Genomic DNA, 16,389 nt, shown 5'->3' with positions numbered 1-16,389 from the left:
ACACCTGCCTGTGACCTTCCTCACCCTCAGCAAGACAAGCACAACCGAGTCCTGTTTGCTTGAGTTTGTGGCTTGGCACAGGATCCTGGCAACAACTAGTAGGAGTTTCCATGGGAAGGGGCTCTAACGGGCCCATAGAAATATTTTCCATGCTTCAATTCCCTACCACCCTTGGCCATATCAGGAACCATCTGTACTGTTGTTAATTCTATGTCTCTTTCTTTAAATTGACTTGCTTTTAAAAAGAAACCTAAATGTATTTAAAAGAGAAATGTTAGATCATGATTGTAAGTGGCCATCCCAGAGTGTTTCTGGTATATGTATGTGTGTGTGTGTGTGTGTATATATATAGGTGGATATATATATACATATATATATATATATATATATATATCTCCACCTAAAATCCTCTTGTCTGCCACCACTGCTATCCTGAACCCCCCACCCACTTCCAGTATTTACCTTTAAGCCAGAATAGGCTGTGAGCCTGCCCAGTGGACTAGCACCTGCTTGTCTCAGGTTCTCTACCTGAGAAATAAGCCCCAAAGAACATGCAAGGTCCAATCCCAGCTAGGTGGGGTTATTTTTTTTTAAGATTTATTCATTTACTTGAGAGAGAGAATGTGTGGGCAGTGGGGGGAGGGGCAAAGGGAGAGAGAATTTTAAACAGACTCTGTACTGAGCATGGAGCCCAACGTGGGGCTCAGTCTTATGACCCTGAGATCATGGCCTGAGCTGAAACCAAGAGTCAGACTGAGCCACCCAGGCATCTCAGCCAGCAAGGTTATTTTTAAATGCCAAAGGAACAAGATGGAAAGAAAATAGTGCAACTGTGATTATTTAGAATGATGAGACTTTTTCCCTCTGTTTTCCAAATCCTCTGTAACAACACTCTCAGAATTGAAAAAGTTCATATATTTTTCCAAACAGCACTACCTGGCCTCCTCTGCCTCAGAGGGATGGCTTTGGATGAATGATTCTCAAAGTCAGGAGGGGCCTCAGCATTGTCAGGGTTCCAGGATGGGGGAAGTAGGAAAGGGACTTCGTAAAAGACAACATGCTGGGGGTACCTGAGTGGCTTAGTTGGTTGAGCATCTGACTCTTGATTTTAGCTCAGGTCATGACCTCGGGGTCCTATAATCAAGCCTGCATCCAGCTCCCCACTCAAGAGGGGGTCTGCTTGTCTCCCTCTCTCTGCCCCTCTCCCTGCTTGTGCATGTGCATTTCTCTCTCTCTCTCTCTCTCTCTCTCTCTCTCTCTCTCTCATAAATAAACCTTTAAAAAAAATTAAAAAACAAAAGACAACATGCTACCCCTACCCTAGAGTTCCTGATTCAGTGGAACTAGGATGGGGTCTGAGAATTCGCTTTATCTGTCAAGCTCCCAGGTAATGCTGGTGTTGCTGGTAATTCTGATGTTGCCAGTCCAGGGACCACACTTTGAAAATCATGGGTTTAGACAAATGAGATGATCATGTGGAGGTACTTGAGAGGTGATCTTGAATACTTTACATGAGAACCAGACTGCTACTTGCTACTTGCATGGGTTGTGTGGATGGTGCCCCCTGGAGTCTCAAAGAGCACAGTTTCCTGGTCCCCTCCCTCCTTCCTTCCCCAGACCCTGTGCAGGGTTCCAGCAGAAAATATCCGAGCATACCTCTGAAGAAAAGTTTTACCATAGAAGGAATGAGTGAGCTTAAAAGAGAGCAGAGTTACTAAAGACACACCTCATCTTCTTCCTTTCTTCCAGGGATCCCTCCAACATGGCCTCCCACCAGCACAGCAACAGAGGAGAGCACAGAAGGCCCTTCTGGAACGGAAGTGCCCTCAGTCTCAGAGGAGCCATCCCCCTCAGAGGAGCCATTCCCCTGGGAGGAGTTGTCCACACTTTCACCCCCAGGGCCCAGTGGGACTGAGCTGCCAGGCTCTGGGGAGGCATCTGGGGTACCTGAAGTCAGTGGTGACTTCACAGGCAGTGGAGAAGTTTCGGGACATCCAGACTCCAGTGGGCAACTCTCAGGGGAAAGTGCAAGTGGACTGCCCTCTGAAGATCTTGACTCCAGTGGGCTCACCTCTGCTGTGGGAAGTGGACTGGCCTCAGGGGATGAAGATAGAATTACATTGTCCAGCATTCCTAAAGTAGAAGGTGAGGGCCTAGAGACCTCTGCCTCTGGAGTCGAGGACCTCAGCGGGCTGCCTTCTGGAAGAGAAGGTCTAGAGACTTCTACCTCTGGAGTCGGGGATCTCAGTGGGTTGCCTTCTGGAGAAGGTCTAGAAGTATCTGCCTCTGGAGTTGAGGACCTCAGTGGATTGCCTTCTGGAGAGGGTCCAGAAACATCTGCCTCTGGAGTTGGGGACCTCAGCAGGCTGCCTTCTGGAGAAGGTCCAGAGGTCTCTGCCTCTGGAGTAGGAGACCTCAGTGGACTTCCTTCTGGAAGAGAAGGTCTAGAGACCTCTACCTCTGGTGTAGAGGACCTCAGTGGGTTGCCTTCTGGAGAAGGTCCAGAAGCCTCCACCTCTGGAGTTGGGGATCTCAGCAGGCTGCCTTCTGGAGAAGGTCCAGAAGTCTCTGCCTCTGGAGTAGAGGACCTCAGTGGATTACCTTCTGGAGAGGGTCTAGAAGCTTCTGCCTCTGGAGTTGGGGACCTCAGTGGGTTGCCTTCTGGAGAAGGTCCAGAAGCCTCTGCCTCTGGAGTTGGGGATCTCAGCAGGCTGCCTTCTGGAGAAGGTCCAGAAGTCTCTGCCTCTGGAGTAGAGGATCTCAGTGGATTATCTTCTGGAGAGAGTCCAGAAGCTTCTGCCTCTGGAGTTGGGGACCTTAGTGGGTTGCCTTCTGGAAGAGAAGGTCTAGAGACCTCTGCCTCTGGTGTAGGGGACCTCAGTAGGTTGCCTTCCGGAGAAGGTCAGGAAGCCTCTGCCTCTGGAGTAGAAGACCTCAGCAGATTGCCTTCTGGAGAAGGTCCAGAAGCCTCTGCCTCTGGAGTAGGGGAGCTCAGCGGGTTTCCTTCTGGAAGAGAAGGTCTAGAGACCTCTGCCTCTGGTGTAGGGGACCTCAGTGGGTTGCCTTCTGGAGAAGAGGACCTCAGCATATTACCTTCTGGAGAAGGTCCAGAAGCCTCTGCCTCTGGAGTAGGGGACCTCAGTGGGTTGCCTTCTGGGAAAGAAGGTCTAGAGACCTCTACCTCTGGTGTAGGGGACCTCAGCGGGTTGTCTTCTGGGAGAGAAGGTCTAGAGACCTCTACCTCTGGTCTAGGGGACCTCAGCGGGTTGCCTTCCGGAGAAGGTCCGGAAGCCTCTGCCTCTGGTATAGGGGACATCAGTGGGCTGCCTTCTGGAAGAGAAGGTCTAGAGACCTCTTCCTCTGGAGTGGAGGATCATCCAGAGATTTCTGCCTCTGGAGTAGAGGACCTCAGTGGATTGCCTTCTGGAGTAGAGGGTCATCCAGAGACTTCTGCTTCTGGAGTAGAGGATCTCAGTGAACTTTCTTCTGGAGGAGAGGGTCTAGAGACCTCTGCTTCTGGAGCTGAGGATCTCAGTGGGTTGCCCTCTGGAAAAGAAGACTTGATTGGGTCAGCTTCTGGAGCCTTGGACTTTGGCAGAATACCTTCTGGAACTCTGGGAAGTGGGCAAGCTCCAGAAGCAAGTAGCCTCCCCTCTGGATTTAGTGGTGAGTATTCAGGGGTGGACTTTGGGAGTGGCCCATCCTCTGGCCTACCTGACTTTAGTGGACTTCCTTCTGGATTCCCAACTATCTCCCTCGTGGATACCACATTGGTGGAAGTGATCACAACCACCTCTGCAAGTGAACTGGAAGGGAGGGGAACTATTGGCATCAGTGGTGCTGGAGAAACATCTGGGCTGCCCGTCAGCGAGCTGGACATTAGTGGGGCAGTTAGTGGACTCCCTTCAGGAGCTGAACTCAGCGGCCAAGCATCTGGGTCTCCTGATATGAGTGGGGAAACATCTGGGTTCTTTGGTGTCAGTGGACAGCCATCAGGGTTTCCTGACATCAGTGGGGGAACATCTGGGCTTTTTGAGGTCAGTGGGCAGCCATCAGGGTTTTCTGGGGAAACATCTGGAGTGACTGAGCTTAGTGGGCTGTACTCTGGACAACCAGATGTCAGTGGAGAAGCCTCTGGAGTTCCTTCTGGCAGTGGTCAACCATTTGGCATAACTGACCTGAGTGGAGAAACATCTGGGGTCCCTGATATCAGCGGGCAGCCATCGGGGTTGCCAGAGTTCAGTGGGACAATCTCTGGAATCCCTGACCTGGTTTCTAGTACCATGAGTGGCAGTGGTGAATCTTCTGGCATTACGTTTGTGGACACCAGTTTGGTCGAAGTGACGCCAACTACATTTAAAGAAGAAGAAGGTTTAGGGTCTGTGGAACTCAGTGGACTCCCTTCAGGGGAGGTGGATCTCTCGGGCGCATCTGGGACAATGGATGTCAGTGGACAATCTTCTGGAGCAACTGACTCCAGTGGGTTGACATCCCAGCTTCCAGAATTCAGTGGCCTGCCAAGTGGAGCTGCTGAGGTCAGTGGAGAATCCTCTGGAGCAGAGATTGGGAGCAGCCTGCCCTCGGGAACCTATGAGGGTAGTGGACTTCCATCCAGCTTCCCCACTGTATCTCTTGTAGATAGAACTTTGGTGGAATCTGTAACCCAGGCTCCGACAGCCCAAGAAGCAGGAGAAGGGCCTTCAGGCATTTTGGAACTCAGTGGTGCCCATTCTGGAGCACCAGACGTGTCTGGAGACCATTCAGGATCTTTGGACCTAAGTGGGATGCAATCCGGGCTGGTGGAGCCCAGTGGAGAGCCATCAAGTACTCCATATTTTAGTGGGGACTTTTCTGGCACCACGGATGTCACTGGAGAACCCTCTACAGCCATGAGCGCCAGTGGGGAAGCCTCGGGACTTTTAGAAGTGACTTTAATCACTTCCGAGTTCGTGGAGGGTGTCACTGAACCAACTGTTTCCCAGGAACTTGCCCAAAGACCCCCTGTGACACACACCCCTCAGCTTTTTGAGTCCAGTGGAGAAGCCTCTGCATCCGGGGAAATTAGTGGAGCTACACCAGGGTTCCCCGGGTCTGGGCTGGAAGCGTCATCAGTCCCAGAATCCAGCAGCGAGACATCTGACTTTCCTGATCGTGCGGTGGGGGTGTCTGCTGCCCCTGAGGCCAGTGGAGGAGCTTCTGGTGCCCCTGATGTAAGCGAAGCCACCTCCACCTTCCCTGAAGCCGATGTGGAGGGAGCCTCAGGCTTGGGAGTGAGTGGTGGCACCTCAGCCTTTCCTGAAGTCCCCAGGGAGGGCTCGGCCACCCCAGAAGTCCAGGAGGAGCCAACCACATCCTATGATGTGGGCCGAGAGGAGTTGGGCTGGCCTTCAACCACTCCAACAGCATCTGGAGACAGGATTGAAGTCAGTGGAGACCTGTCTGGTCACACGTCGGGGCTGGATGTTGTCATCAGCACTAGCGTCCCAGAGTCTGAGTGGATCCAGCAGACCCAGCGCCCTGCAGAGGCGCGTTTAGAAATCGAGGCCTCGAGCCCCTTGCACTCAGGAGAGGAGACCCAAACAGCCGAAACAGCCACCTCCCCTACAGATGATGCTTCTATCCCAACTTCTCCATCAGGGACAGATGAGTCAGCACCAGCCATTCCAGGTACTGTCAGGATTTCTTTCCTTTAAATGTGTTTGGGGCGTTCAGGCTATAGTGCAGTGGGAGGCAGTGTAAATTCAAGCTCCACTGCAGACCAGCTGTGCAGCCTCAGGGCAAGTGTCTTAACCTCTCTGAGCCTCATCGGTAAGATGGGAATAGTAGCAGGGACCTGTTTATATTAAACAGGATATAAATATATGTGGAACAAGCACTTAGTATCACACCTTACACACAGCACACACTTAGAGATAAGTGATTACTATTGTTACAGTGGAATAACATCACAAGAGCATTTATATGTGAATCCAAGAATCTGTACTTGGTGCAGGGAGAGAGAAGGATGATTATTTAGATAGTCCTAGAAATTCTACTCACACTCCTTTCCCGTGGAGTGAGTGTGAGATGAGAGAATGAACCTAATGACCTCTATGCCAAACATTCATGTAGGGTTAAGACCCTGCACAATTTAAGGAACTCTGAAGGATTATTTGGGGGTCCTGACTTTAGCCTTCACCCCCCCCCCCCCCGCCCTTGGCACAGGTGACTGCTCTGCACCATAGAGCCTGTCTCACCAGGCACAGGGAGCTGATGATTGTCCTCTATTTTTTACCTTGGGATCCCTTGTACCTCCCTCTAGGCCAAGAAACCTTTCCCAGTCAGAGAGCCTCCCCCAACACCAGTGAGATGCTAGGACCAGGTGTTCAAGAGGAATAGAGTCCCTAGAAACATGCTCACCCAGAGCCAGCCTCGTAGGTTTCATGGGCCTTATACCCCCAGCTCGAGGTCTGTGTTCTTGATGCTCATCGTCCCCCTGGGAGCTGCAGCCCCCACTAGGTCCTTTGCCAAGGAGCCATGCGGGACCTGCCAGCAGATGAAGGGACACATCATAGGTCTGTGCCCCCCTGGCCACACTGGCCAGCACTGCAATGTAGGTAAGCCCCTCATTGGCCATGGGGGGACAGGCAGGGGAGGGAGGGGCACAGGACTTTTATCCTCAGAATGGGCCACAAGCAGGAGGAGGTGACCAAAGGCAGGTGAGGCCCAGGCTTCTCAGACCGAGAAGGAGGGGTACACAGTGATGCATTAGTGTAGAAGCCGCAGGACAATCATGGCGCATCTCTCTAGAGAGTCTATTCTACATGGCACTTTAGAAGAACAAAGTTCAAGTAATTAAACTGAGAAATAGTTCATTTTGTGTTAAGACAATGGTCATTCTATGAGTCAAATGCCAAATATGCTTGAATTTCCTTTGAAATTCAAAACTTGTGAATTTCAAGAAGTGGGGGAGCTAGGATGTAAATGAGGTAGAACCGGTGGTACCTACCTCACAGGCCCTGGGAGGGTAACTCTGAGGGGGGCTGGTCTTGCATCACGCAGAGCCTCTCCAGGAAAGCCCCTCCCTGCTTGGACCTGGGTGAGATTTGGGTCCCCTTCTTGCCCTGGAGGAAATGACAGGCAGTGTCTGCCACCCGCAGCTCCAGGATTCACGGCTGCGGGTCAGCTGTGACTTTGAAGTGCCCTGCCCCTTGGCACCCACCACTCTGGGGTCTCTGTCCTTAGGCATGGGTCAAACAGCTTGTGGGGTAGGTGAGGAGTCTGGGAAGTCCTCTAATTGGAGGTGGCCCCCAGAACGAGAGATGATGAGGATCTACCTGTGTTCCCTGAACACTTTGAGGCCTGTGGCCATGAGGACGTTTCATCTCATCAGATCACCACCCTTAAGAGAACTGATGCCCTGTTACCTCCAAGCTCATATGCTTGGGGGCAGCTCTCTGCACTGCCCCCACACCCTCACCCCAGCCTCTGTCCCAGAATCATTCATAAAAGGGCTTCATTCCTATGACACAGGCAGAATCAGAGCCACGAATCCTGGGGGAAGGCAGATGCCACAAGACAAATAGGGCCAGGCAGCCGTCTTCCAATAGCCATTACATCATATACAAAGAAAGATTTTGTGTTTGTGTATATTAACATATATGCAACTTAATATATATAAATAATATATATGCAAATATATGTGAGCAAAATAATACATGATTACATCATATAAATATGCTGTACATTTGGCACTTACACAGGAAATGCTCCATGTAAACAGGCAGTGGGGGTGACTGTGATTCACTCTTTTCCTCCACTGGGGTCAGCGTCTGACCTTATGTATGCTTTCCAGCAAGTGAGGCTCCGAGTCCTCAGTCAGCAGGAGGAATGGCTCTGCTGTTTCTTCCCAGACAGCTCTGTGGGTAGCTTGGCAGTTATCCCCACCTGAAACTGCGGCACAGAAAGTTGAGGGATTTGCCTAGCTCCTGACTCCTCTGGAGTCAAATCCAGAACTGGGGTCTTCATTCACTTGTTCAACACACTCAACTAAATCAGAAGCTCCCTCTTGAACATATTCTCAGGTGCTGGTCTTAACTCAGGAGGTGAACTTCAGGGCAACCAGAACAGAGAGAGGTTCTAGAAGTGGGGCTTACTTAGCCAAGCCCTCAGGACCTCATTTGTAATAGGGTCAAAGGTGCTGGTTCTTAGCTTTAAGAATATCCTGATGCCTGGGGTCTCACTCCAAAGATTCAGATTGAAATGGTCCTGTGGCCATGGCATGGGGGTTTTTAAGGCTGCCCAGATGAGTCCAGTGTGCAACCAGGGCTTAGACACTGCTGTATGGGTTAAGAACAATTTATGTACAGCACCTGGCCCCAAGACACATTAATAAAGATTACTTCCCCTTCCCCATCTCTCACTCCAATGTTTAGGAAAAGCAGATTTTTTTAGTGGTTGAAAAAGCAGGGCTATCCTATTCTGATCCACTTAAAAAGCACCAGCATACTCCCCACCTCTGTTGCTGACATTTGCAGAGACATTTCCTGGCTCTTAGGTTTTAATCCTCATTGCTCCTTAGAATCAGCTGGGTGCTAGTAACGAGCACCACACCTGGGCCCCACCTGGACGACCCCAATGCAATTGGTCTGAAGAGGGACTCTGACACTGGTATATTTTTTAAAACCTTTAAAAAAATTTTGTTAACTACCGCAGTAACTCTGATGCACCGCTAAGGTTGAGACATTCTCTTCTAATCACATCTCACATCCAATTTTCCAGCAATCAATGGTGCTGGGTAGATTTCTCTAAACTCCTGGGTTAGAAAGTCATGAACTTAAAATTCAGCCTCTTTTCTATCTTACTGCCATTCTTCACTTTGTAGGCTTGAGGCTCTGACCTATGATCTGACACTGTCTCTTCCCCTAGAGTGGAGAGGTTTACGTTTCAGTGAAATCTTACCCCCAGGGCAGGTGGGGGTGGGGGATGGGGACACTTTCAAAGGGAGTGAAAATACAGGGTTATAAGTACAAATACAAATCACACCTTCATGACTTGACAGAACCGAAAATTCTATGGGCAGATTTGAACAGGGAACTATAGTCGACCCTTGAACAGCCCTGGGGGGTTAAGGGTGTCAGCCTCCGCAAAGTCAAAAACCTGCATATAAATTCTGACTACCCAAATACTTAACTAGTAATGGCCACCTGTTGACCAGAAGCCTGAGTGATAACAGAAAGTCAATTAATACTTATTTTGTAAGTTATATGTATCATATACTGTATTCTTATAATAAAGTAAGCTAGAGACAAGAAAACATTATTCAGAAAATCATAAGGACGGGCGTCTGACTGGCTCAGTCGGTAGAACATGAGACTCTTGATCTCAGGTCATGAGTTCAAGCCTCACAATGGAGATAGAGCTTACTTAATTTAAAAAAAAGAAAGAAAATCATAAGGAAGAGGAAATACATTTATGATACTAAACTGTAAAAAAATCTGCATAAAAAAATCTGCATATAAGCAGACCCACACACAAACCCATGTTGTTCAAAGGCCAACTGTCATTGAATTTAAGAAGCATGATATTAAAGTTACATTCAAGATCAAACTTTAAAAATATAAAAGACTTAATAGTATAATTATAACATACTATTTAATTTGATGATGTTTATTTTAAAAGCAAATTGGAACTGATAAATATGTTCTTATAACCCTTCTGTCCATTGTGATACACCAGAAAGCAAATGTATTTACTCAGGTCTATCCATCTGATTGATCTTAGGTCTTTGCAGGGTTTAGGGCATCCACTGAGCTAAGAAATTGTCTCTGTGCTTCTTGAGGGGATTTTCTCTCATCTTTGTCTAGGAAAGTTATGTCCAGGGTCACCACATACAACTGCACAGGTTGTGCCCTGAACTTGAGTACCCTTCATATCATGCTCTTTATGATTGGCAACCTTTTTAGTTGGGTGTCATTTGAGTCAAAGTACCTGCTGTCACTCTTCCTTCAGCCTTTTCTATGAGCCAAATAAATTCTCACTCCAATGTCCTAGGCTCTGACATAAGCAAAAGCCCAGCAAGACCTAGTCAGGGGGAGGCCTGAGCTCTCCAATTCAGATGCCAAAGTGATCATTTGGAAGTATCTTATTCCCCTTGCTTTCACCAGGAGGCTCTCAGTTATTTTCTCCCTTAAGTTAGATCTGGTTCAGGAACAAATCATCCCTTTTGGTTATAGTAATAGGAAGATTACTCACAGTGCCGACACTCACCAGGGTCCCTGCTCAGAGAGGAAAGGGGAGCCCTTAGCCCTGGTTCAATGGTAATGAGACACCCGAGATTCAAGACTTCAGTGTCCCTCTCCCTCCATGGGGGATAGAGGCCCAACTTTTAGGCCATGTCTGATTCTTTCCTCCTGATTCTTCCGGTCTGTCTCCCTGGCTTACCATCATGGGCAGGCCACTTGTTTCCTTACCTGTCTTACGGCCCATGGCATCTGTGCCCTGGGGCTGTTGGGCTGGTGAAGTGTGTGGGAGTCATAGCATCTGGCTCACGGAAGATTCGTGAGAGAGTGGGTTTTTGTCTTTCCTTTCTTCCTTCCTGCAGTCTGCCCATTACCCAAAGCCCTTCCCATCCCCCACCTGCTGGCACCTGTCTGGGGTCCCCCCTACTCTATGGTAAGCCCAGCTCAACTCCTCTCATGGTTCCAGTAGACCAGCAATGTCCCAGGTGCCCTTCACAGAAAGAGGTGGGCACTGCAAGGGTGCAGTGGCTCTTTCAGTCGGAGGGAGAGGAGATGAGGCCTGGCAGGCCTGAGCAGCTCAGGAGACAGCCCCATGCAGAATGCTCAGCCCCCTTCCTACAGTTGAAGGCCTCCCCAAAGTGCCCTACTGGCACCCACAGGCTCTCTGGTCTTCAGCATGTTGACCCTTCCTCCCCTTCTCATCTGTGAATCCAGGCCCTGCACAAAACAGCTTCTGAACCTGGGAACAGATTCCCTGAGTTTCAGTCCAGAGGTGCCAGGGTTACCATCTGGCTCTTGTGCCCACAGGCCACTCCTGTCCCCTGCTCTATACAACCGCTTTAGCGCCTACATTTGCTTAATGCCCCCTCACCCGGTGCTTCCCATGTCCCACGAGGACGCTAGTGGACACGAGAGAACAGTGTGTCTCCTGGAGCAGGAGAGCAGCCCCCAGCTTCTGCCCAGCCGACCAGCCTGACCTACTGCTGCTACTGCTGCTGCTGGGAATCCTGGTGCATGCTGGGAATCCAAGTGCATGCTGGGACTCGCATCAGTTCCTCCATGCATTTTGGTTTTGCTTGGAACAGTTCCAGCCTTGGAACTGTTGGTCTCTAATCCATGGTGCGCGCTCCCTGAGCTGAAACGAAGAACTCCATGGGAACAGAGAGACACCTGAGGACTTGAGATTTTCAGGCCACCCACTGCCCAAACCCAACTCTGGTCCAGAAGACATCTATCTACTATGCACCAGCTGGCGAAAAGGAGCCACAAGAAAGTGCTTTTGCCTTCTTAAGGGAGGATTGACTTTAAGGTCTAGTCTGCTGTTCTGAGAGGCAAGAAGTAATCCTGCAACATATTTAGGATGCTGCTCATGTGGACACCCATAGGCGATGTCAGGTCCTGAAGGTTGTATGAACACAGCTGCATACACTGAGGCTTAGCCATATACCATGATGCCCCATGAGCCAGTGGCACCCATTCATTGAAGAATCTTATTGATCTCCTGGGAAAAAGAGCTTCACAATACCTTTCATCATGTTCCCAGGGAAAGTAACCCAGAGAAAACCAGCAGGAGCCTTTGTAGTACAAACATGAAGAGAGTAAAAGATCCCCAGGTCTCTGGCTTCTCAGAAAGAGGCAGAAAGACAGGATTAGGAAATTCACTTCTCACTTTGGCTGATGAATAAAAATTGGGGCAGAAGCCAATGGCTTACCAATTGCAGTCCCACAAAGAAGTTGGATTAGAAAGAACATCTTGGGCCGGAAGAACAGAAGGGAGGAAGAGTCTGCCTGGGAAGAAGAGGCTGATGGAGACCTGCCTGTACCCCAGTGTGGTGGCTGGCCACTTACTAAGTGGCTCACCAGCTCCAAATATTGGTCTCCCACTGGCCAGAATGGAGCTCTCTGGAAATTGTGACTCACTGGAGATGTCTACGATCTAAGACCCCAAGCTGGAAAGAGCATGGGGAAATGTTGGGCTGGTTTCTCTTCCTCCTGCCAAGAGAATGATGCTGCCTTCATCTTTAAGATACTCGAGGATTTACTGAAGACAAAGATGTCTGCGACCCCCAAGAATTGAATGAGTCTCATGCATACCTCCCATGCCGCCATTTTCTCATGGTTTTATACTCTCCAGACCACTTCAGGCTTATCCATTCTAGTGCTTCATGGACTTGCCCTCTTGCCTTGGTTCATAACTACAGAGGAAAATAAGAAAAGAAAATTTGATTTCCAGTATCCCTTGCTCACATTCGGAGCCAGTGGAAACCCTAAGGCCTCTTGAAATATTCATAAGAGAAGGCATCTTGGAGGAGCTACATGCTCACTCTTACAGTGGGCATTTGCCTTCAGAAGCACCAGACCTCTTCACTTCACCTGCTGGGAAACCTGGCCCCAGTGCGCCAAGCTTGCCAGTCAAGAATCAGACACATCCAAGAAAAGCCTTGTTGAATCTTTGGCTCAGTGCTCCAATATGGCGGCAGCAGCAGCAGCAGCAACAGCTCTTAGGAAGTCCAGCCACCCCTCCCAGGGCTCTGGAGAGCAGCAGGGCTGGCCACCCATAAAGCACCTGCAATGCTTGCAAAGCAGGAGCTACTGGCAAGAGTCCTAACAGTGGCCCTTGGTTTCTTGCAGACATTGACGAGTGCCTCTCAAGTCCTTGTTTGAATGGAGCCACCTGCGTGGACGCCATCGACTCTTTCACATGCTTATGCCTTCCCAGCTACCGAGGGGACCTGTGTGAGATCGGTACGGCCGTCTCGGCTTCAGCTAATGTTACTAACTGCTGTACCCTCTCCTCCTCCATCACCCTTCCTTCTAACCACAGGCTCTAGGCCCTGGCTGGGGCCCCCGCGGTCCATCCAGACAGCCATTCCAGGGCCTCAACTGAGAAGTCTGCCTCACTCACTCCCACTCTTCTTGCTGGTCCTTGTGGAGACCCTCCTCTGGGGCATTGGCTGATCTGACCGCAGGAGAGACATTGCGGGCTGGACATGCAGGCCTGGCCAAGCCTACACTTTGGAAGGTGGGGCTCTGGGGGATCTTTAAAACACTAACCTTCTTCAGGGCTTCCAGACCTGCTGATACCACCTTGAGGTCGGTGCATGCATCAGAATAAGAGGACAAGGCTGATCTCGTGCATTTGTCTTGAAGGAAGCTATGGGTGGGAGTAATTGGTTCTCTCTCCGGATGACACCGCAGATCTTCCAGCAGGGTCGTGAGCATGTGTCTGCCTGTCGTATTGCCCATGGGACCTTTGTGGTACCTCCATGGCCTTGGGAGCCACCAGGTCATGCTGGCCATGCTACCTCTTTGTTCTCTGGCAGGAGCTCTGTTTTGTCTGCCTGACAGCTCCCGTGTCACCAGCATGCTCAACTCATGCATGAGTGGGGACTGCTGCATGTCAACCTCTGCTCATCACCAATGACAGGTGATGTCAGTGCCATTCCACCCCATGCTTCCTTTTCCCCACTCTTGTGCCAAAAGGCTGGCCAGGGAGAACAGAGCTTCACAGGGGGGACAAGGGGCTGAGTTTCCCCTCTTGGGCCTTGCCAACCTTTGCTTCTGTACCCAGACCAGGCTCTGTCAAGGGAGCTGTGTGCCAGGAATGTCCCAGGGCCAGCTGGAGCCCCCCAACTCTCTCACCTCTGGTGCTTCTAGTCTCCCCCTACCATCCTCCTGGGTCTCAGGGTCATCCCAACTCAGAAGGGGGAGATGAGGGTTGTCATTACTAGTAGCAATAAGCCATGCAGAATGAGAAATCATTTCCTATGATCTGTCAAGTTGGATATCCCAGAAACTTCCGGAAAGCAGATTAAACTCCTGGGAAATCTCCCTTTGGCCCTAAGCAGGGTGGGGAGGCAGTTTTGGGTATTGCATGTTCCTTGGAGGCACTACCAAGATTACAGACTGGTGGAGGACCATAAGTCTTCTGGAAGAAAAGGCCTAGACGCTCTTCCTTCCTTGCAGCCTCCCACCCTCCACCTCCATCCCAAGGCACCAAGGAATTGGGCGTGGTCTTGGCTGGGGAGAGAGTGGAGAGTCATAAGGATCTCTGCCCAGGATGCCAAAATATTTGCCCCAGGAGGAGTGTCTAGCATGTCCACACAACAACAGTTCTTGGATGCCAGACTGGAAAGGAGGCGCTCTGCGGGCATGGAGGCAGGGCCCTCACTGGGCTCTGTGCTCTGGTAGCGTGCAGAGATGGTGCTCCTGCTGCCTAGCTGGGTGCTGGGTCACGTGCCCAGCTAAACAAAGCAAAGCTCCACCTCTTCTCCCATTTCAGTCAGGCGGGTGTTTCAAGCTTGGTTCTGGGCCTGCTGCGCCTTCCCACCTGGCTGGAATGCTGTCCCTGTTTCCCCAGAGCATGCCCTGGCCCCTCCCAGAGCAGTTAAACCCTCCAGGTTGGCCTCCTCAGCCCAACCCTCGGCATGGTCAGCCCTGAAATGATGTCTCTGGCCTCCTCAGGTGCTGAGCTACCTCTGAGGCCTTGCTACCTTCTCTCCAGACCTCTGCCTTGCTCCCTGGAGGAGGTGTTGGCCACAGGGGATTTGTGGCCTCTTCCTCAGCCCTCCTGCTGCTTGGCCTCTTCTCCTTGGGCTGCTGGCCTCTGCATGTCCTCCGTCTCTGCCTTCCCTAAGTGTCTCTCTTCCAACCCCGCCAGGCATCCACCCCTTCAACTGAGCCTCCTTCCTATCAGGTACTGGTCCTCCCTCCCTGGGTCTGCCAGCCTATCAGTGGCACCCAGTAAGGGATGCTCCATGCAGCCTGAGGGGTTCAGGCCCTGCACTCGGGACCCCAGGCAGGAGGAGCAGCCCCTCACCTGGGAGGCCCCAGGGCAAGGAGGAAAAGAGGGTCTCAGAGCCCCCTCCATCCAGTGGTGTACTGGCTGATGTTTAACAACCAGCTCCTGAAGAGGAAGGGGGAGCCCTGATGTGTGGCATCTGCCAGTTTCTGAGCTCTAACACTCCCACCAGGGCCATTTTACAGCTGCCAGCGTGATGTCACTGAAGGCAGAGACGAGAAGACACAGTCCTAACGGCTCCCCCAAGCCTGAAGGATCCAGGTCCTGCCCTGCCTCTATCCCTCCAGGCTGCCCAAGAGCTCCAAACCAGTCCCTTCTCCCCAATGCAGAACCCGTAAACCCAGATAGGTTTGTGAGGAGAGAAGCTCCTCCCTCTGCTCATCTGCCACCAACAAGTTAAATCAGAAGCTGAGGCCCCTGGGTCATGGACACCTGGTTGGCTACCTCATCCTCCAAAAGGGAGGCATCATGTGTCCTGCCAGAGCCAGCCCGGATGGACAGACTTAGAGCTCTGATTCTTCTTCAGACCTGAAGCAGACTTATTTCTGCTCTTCTACACCTACCCGAAGTGCTATTTCATGCCCCCAGGGCTGCCTGCTGCTGCCACCTTTACACACACACCAAAACTACCCCCCCACACACACACACACAGCTCCCTTCCCAGGTCCTCTGGGAGCCCTGAACCATGTTGGCCTTAATCTCAGCACCTCCCCTCTTCCCACTTATTTTTCCTGGCCTCCTGAACCCTGCCAGCTCCACAGAGCAGGTGTCAACAAGGAGGAAAGCTCTGGGGCACTGACATCAGGGAATGTGCCCAGAGGCTCTGGGGCTCCAGGGCCAGGCCTTCCTGGCTTCTGATTTGAGTCGCATCCAGATGGGCCTCTCCCTTCGAGGACAGATGTTGAAGGCGGGTGGATGTTGGAAATGGCATAAGACTGGCCGCACCAGACACCCCCAGTTGGCCTCGGGACCTCTCTCTTCAAGACTCTGACCTGTGTTGCAGACCAGGAGCTGTGTGAGGAGGGCTGGACCAAGTTCCAGGGCCACTGTTACCGCTACTTCCCCGACCGTGAGAGCTGGGTGGATGCGGAGAGCCGGTGTCGGGCGCAGCAGTCACACCTGAGCAGCATTGTCACCCCTGAGGAACAGGAGTTTGTCAACAGTGAGTGTGGGAGGCAAGGGGTCTGTGGCAGAGGGCCTCACTCACCAGGATCCAGAGATGCTGCAGGGGTGGGGGTGGTGGCAGGTGCAAAAAGGGGAGGAAGGGAGTTTTCACAGCCAGGGCTACACCCCGAAGCCCCAGGCTAACACTGTGCCTATCGCTAGGCCATGCCAGCTTGGATGGTGGGCCGAAGTACACTCCAGACA

General features: G+C 51.3%; 1 protein-coding gene across 1 annotated transcript in view; it reads left to right on the top strand.

The window, feature by feature from the left end:
* ACAN (aggrecan) overlaps positions 1-16,389 on the top strand; it is a 62,534-nt gene that overhangs the window by 42,485 nt on the left and 3,660 nt on the right. The window contains exons 12-15 of the mRNA XM_055326550.1: positions 1,750-5,667; positions 6,489-6,596; positions 12,852-12,965; positions 16,025-16,183. Of these exons, the coding sequence (XP_055182525.1) occupies positions 1,750-5,667; positions 6,489-6,596; positions 12,852-12,965; positions 16,025-16,183 (4,299 nt within the window). The remainder of the gene's footprint in view (positions 1-1,749; positions 5,668-6,488; positions 6,597-12,851; positions 12,966-16,024; positions 16,184-16,389) is intronic.

Source organism: Nyctereutes procyonoides, unplaced genomic scaffold (genome assembly GCF_905146905.1).
Source record: "Nyctereutes procyonoides isolate TBG_1078 unplaced genomic scaffold, NYPRO_anot_genome, whole genome shotgun sequence".
Lineage (NCBI taxonomy): Eukaryota > Metazoa > Chordata > Mammalia > Carnivora > Canidae > Nyctereutes > Nyctereutes procyonoides.
The sequence above is the reverse complement of the archived record's forward strand: the minus strand, read 5'-3'. Positions and strand labels throughout refer to the sequence as shown.